Below are 4,491 nucleotides of genomic sequence, written 5' to 3' on the forward strand. Positions count from 1 at the left end.
AGCATCATCCCGATGGGACGGTGATGAATGGTCTCGGTGTGGTGCACGGTGTCCTCGGCCTTGCCGTGGCGCTGGCCGCCGTCACGGTGTTCTAGGCGCTCCCCCGTTTCTCTTCGGAGCTTTGTTTCCGCAGCTTGAAAAGGCACGCTTGTGCTGTTATTATTTTTTTAGTTTATTTTTTATTTTTCTGGAGTATTGTTTTCGTAATCGTTTTATATATATATATATATTTTGCTTTGAAATTGTGTTGTTGTCTTTTTTCGTAGGTGTTGTGTCTATGTTAGCGATTGAATTCTTTTCTTAATGCCGTTGTTGCTGATGCTCTTAAATGGGTGTGGCTCGTTCTTTTTAGTATGTTTAGTTTCAGTTGTTTTGGGTTTAGTGACAAATTTTTTCGTGTGTGGAAGTGGTGTGTCTTGTTGGTCTGAAGGCGGTGGGGGCTTGATGAATTGGGGTAGAAAGAGTTGTTTTTTTTTTTCTTTTGTGGTCGTTGTTTTGTGGAGCGATCGGAGTGGCGCATTATGTTTTCGCCTGGTGGACCTTGTGTTTTTTTGTTCTTTTGTTTTGTTTTCCGCAGGATGGTTTCCTTGAGGGTTGTGAAGGAAGATTGGTTGAGCGATGAGGCGGTGCTTGTGCAGGAGAGGTTGTTGTTTCGTGTGGCGGAGATGTGGGTTGGCGTGCTTCGCGCCGGTATGTTGAGGCTGACGTGTGGAACGCGCGCGAATGATGTGCGTTTGATGGCCGGGGCCGAGTTGCAGGGTTGTCGTGACAGGCCGAAAACGTCGTCTGTGGAGGGGACGCACGTGTGTGGAGTGGGTGCGGCGGTGCCACAGGAGGAAGCTTTTGGCCGGTGTGCGATGCGTGATGCGTTGCTTGCGGCATCGGGCAGTTTTTGGAGCGCGTTGGAGCTTCGACGATTGCACGCAGGGAGGCTGCGGCGGCTGCGTGCTTCACGGACTCCTAGCGCGATGGGGGTCTGCCACTTCGCAGGTCCTAATGGGAGGGAGGAGGCGTACGCAGCCAGGCGGGGGAATGTCGCGCTCCTTGCCGCTGTCGAGGAGTGCCAGCTGCGCCTGCGTGAGTGGCGACAAGGACGACGGAAAGGAGAACAACAGCAATCAAACTTGTTGTTGGTGCCGTCTTGTACTCTTTTGAAGAAGGACGATAGCAGCGCGGTTGGTGGCGTTGCTTCGTTTCTTGCCCGCTGTAGTTTTGCGGAGGCAAGGCGAAATCGCCTGCGTCGCGAGGTAAAGGAGTTGTCAGAGGCCTGTGATCGCGAACGTGCCGTGCATGCGTCTCTTTTAACTGAATCGCGTCGTATCTCTTCTCTGGCAGAGCGGGTCTTTTGCAAGCGCCATCTGCTCATGTCAGAGAGTGAAGTGACGACGGACCTAGCGCAGGAGGAGCGTGCAAACGCCAGCGTCACCCTAACGATGCAGGCGGTGCTGTCGCTGCAAACTGGCGTCTCTCGCACGCTATGAGTTGTATTGGCGTTGACGTTGTAGGATGATTTAACCCTCCTGAGGTTGCCTGTTCGCGCACATTTATATGTATATATATGTATATGTATATGTATATGTATATTGGACTTATCGTTGTATAATGTTTAGTTCGTTGCGACTTTGCTCAGCCTGTTTGTGTTTTTTTTTTGACGACTTTATCGCTGATTTCTTGATTCTTTCTACGCTTCTCTCACCGCCCAACCATTGGCGTCGTCCACTTTTCGCCCGATGAGTGTTTGCAGTGGCTCTATAGTGTGAATATAAAAACGTGCTGTAGACGTGTGTCGTTGGGGGCATTTTTCTGCTGGCGTGGGTGGTGATGGGTAAAAAGGTTTCTTTCCCCAGTGTACATGTATACATGAGCGTCTCTCTTGCACTTTTTTTTCTCGTTTCATTGCTTAAGGATTGAGTGGGAGTTTGGGTAGCGTACCTTGGACTGCGCAACGGCTGGGTTGGAGCAGCAGGCAAAAGGGAATAGGCTGTGTGTCTGTGTGTCTGTGTGTGTATATAAAACCAGCAGGATGAGTATGCGCATGTCGCCGGGGAAGATATACGCGGGCGGCGCGGCTATTATCATTGGGCTAACGGTGTGGAATCGTTACTCGTCACGTCACCTTCGTGACATTGTAGACAGCATCAAGGAAGCGAAGATGCAGGAGGCGGCGCGTTTAAAAGCAGGTGAGAAACACTGAACAGTTGCATGTGTTTCCCGTGCGCATTGGGGGGTTGGCCGTTGGGGGTGTCATCGTTTCCCACGTTTTGTGTTTTGTGTTTTTCTCTTTTATCCTGCTCACCCCTTCACTTCCGCCGTCGCCTGGTGCTGTGGCCCGCCGTCTGTTGTCGCGGTTTATGCTGACTGGTATGATTTCGTCGTGTTTTTCCCCCGCTTTGTTTTATTTTATTTTCATCGGTTGCATGAGTTTCTTTGCGTGCGCGCGTGTGCCTCGCGGCCGTTGCCGTTGACCGACTGTGCGGCTCGCTGCGCCGCCCGTGGACCCCCCACCTCCACTCCCTTGCGGGCACCCGAACTCAGCCGCCGCGTTGGGCGAGGGGCGCTGACGGGCTGCTGCCGGCCGCGCGGAGGGAGGGGGAAGGATGACGCAGCCGCACTCGCCGCGCGACCGCCCTGCAGTCCCGTGGGGCGGCGACGCGCAAAGCGCGATGGACGAAACGGCCCTCACGCAAGCGTTCTTGTACCGGCGGCGCAGGATGGAGGCGGCCTCGCGGCTCACGGGGGAAATGCTGGCGCAGGTCCGGGCCATCGCCGACGCCGGCGGAAGCCCGTCTTATATGATGCTGCTGGACGATGCCCCATCGCCCACCGACGACGCGCCGCGTTCACCGGAAAAAGCCGGCGCTGGCGCAACGCCCGGCGGGGATCGGGCGGCGCTGTCTGACGAAGCTACGATGACGCACCCGACGGAGGTGCTTCTTCACGACGAGATCAATCGGAAGGTGCAAAAAATGCGGGACATGCGAATAGAACAGCGGAGCGCGGCGGAGATGCAGCTCAAGCCCAACTTTCAGTTGGTTGAGCCTTCACTGGAGATGCCCGTTCCGCCGGCCGCATTTACCTCCACCTCTCTTGTCTTTGCATTGGAAGCGCTGTCCACGAGTGTCTCCAAGCTTGTGGCCGCAACGGATAGGATTCTAGTGCAGCTCTCCCTCTTGGACAAGACGACTCAACCGTCTATATTCAAGGATATGAACATACTTGTAGTGCACTCACAGCACGCATGGCGCTGCTACGCGGCGGTGCGGCAACATCTGAAGCAGTATGAGGTGTGTGCGAAGGCACTGCAGGATGCCACATTGCAGGAGCTGAGCAGTATGCGCGAGCAATTCTTGGTTCGCAAAGAGATGCTGACGGCGCAGGAGCAAAAGCAAAAGGTTTCTGAGGAGCATCTCAGAGCGCTGCGACTTCGGTTAAACAACCTTCATGCACGGTGCCGAATGTGGTCGGGGGTTCTACTGGACGAAGCCCCGCCGCTGCCGCTCTTTGTCTCGCCGCCGAACTCACCTAGGCGCGTTTCGCTTTCGCGCGAGCGCGACTCAATTTCGTTTATGCGATCCGCCACAAACAGGCGTCCGAGCGCCACGCTGCGTCTGAGCGTCGTTGGCGGGGCTTCACTGCGACGAAAGTCCAGCGTCCGTGTTTACACCCCCCTGTTGTCGCAGAACTTGGACTCCTCCTACTCCTCCACCTCGACAGCCGAGGAGTTTGACGGCCGCGTGGACGCCATGGAGGTCAAGGTCGCCCGATTTTGGCGCAACCCGTACGTTGTCAAGGCGCAGCAGTGCGTGAAGCGGAGGTGGCGACAGCGGCACCAGCAGCGGGAGCGCAACGCGACGTTGATTGAGGTCATGGGCCTTCCTGTGCTTTCGCGGAATGAGTCGCTGCAGCGCGCTGGGTCCTCGATGCGCCTTGCAAGTGACATGCACCGCCCGTCGCGGGTGGATACTGCGTACAAGGGGGGCTACGCCGCGGAAGCGACGGAGAAGGCGACGGCGGAGTCTCGCCTCATGTCCCTGCTAAGAGGCTTGCTGAGGCTGGCACCAAGCGTGAACAAGCAGACTACGACAACCGCATCGTCTTCGAAAACAGAAAGTGTGGAAAGCGTTGAGGCAACGGAGTTGGAGGACGACGTCGGTGGCGGGGCGGAGCAGACAAGCTCAACTCCGGACGCCGCCGCCTTGGCGGCCACGGGCGCGACGGTTGGCGCGGCGGATGCCATGTCGGAGAGCGCAAGGAACCTTTTGAAGTTTCTCGAAGGTTCCCTTGGAACCACGATGTGAGGCGGTAGTTATGCAGAGCAATCACATCGCACTTGTATGGATAAATGTAAAATATTTGCACATCTACTGCAATGGAGTGCGTGCCCGCATATATATATATATATGTGCTTTTCCCGTCCGTCTTCTTGCTTTTCTCTTCTGCGGGGCATGCAGGGCGTCCCTCTTCCTCCCTCTCTCTCTCTCTCTCCTCCCT

The 4,491-nt window shown here is 55.7% G+C and overlaps 2 protein-coding genes across 2 annotated transcripts, besides 5 other annotated features; both read left to right on the forward strand.

Moving 5' to 3' along the window:
• Positions 1–213: 213 nt before the first annotated feature.
• Positions 214–230: a microsatellite.
• Positions 231–541: 311 nt separating this feature from the next.
• Positions 542–571: a microsatellite.
• Positions 572–578: 7 nt separating this feature from the next.
• Tco025E_08804 (uncharacterized protein) lies at positions 579–1,481 on the forward strand (the record flags this gene model as incomplete). The annotated part of the gene is made up of 1 exon (XM_029375643.1): positions 579–1,481. The coding sequence occupies one exon, from the start codon at positions 579–581 to the stop codon at positions 1,479–1,481; it is 903 nt and encodes a 300-aa protein (XP_029224247.1).
• A 64-nt stretch (positions 1,482–1,545) lies between these two features.
• Positions 1,546–1,584: a microsatellite.
• A 398-nt stretch (positions 1,585–1,982) lies between these two features.
• Positions 1,983–2,007: a microsatellite.
• A 590-nt stretch (positions 2,008–2,597) lies between these two features.
• On the forward strand, positions 2,598–4,298 carry Tco025E_08805 (uncharacterized protein; the record flags this gene model as incomplete). The annotated part of the gene is made up of 1 exon (XM_029375644.1): positions 2,598–4,298. One exon carries the CDS (start codon positions 2,598–2,600, stop codon positions 4,296–4,298), a length of 1,701 nt encoding a protein of 566 aa, XP_029224248.1.
• A 157-nt stretch (positions 4,299–4,455) lies between these two features.
• Positions 4,456–4,491: a microsatellite.

The sequence above is a fragment of the Trypanosoma conorhini genome, assembly GCF_003719485.1.
Source record: "Trypanosoma conorhini strain 025E chromosome Unknown Tco_14.4_contig_00881, whole genome shotgun sequence".
Taxonomy (NCBI): Eukaryota; Euglenozoa; class Kinetoplastea; order Trypanosomatida; family Trypanosomatidae; genus Trypanosoma; species Trypanosoma conorhini.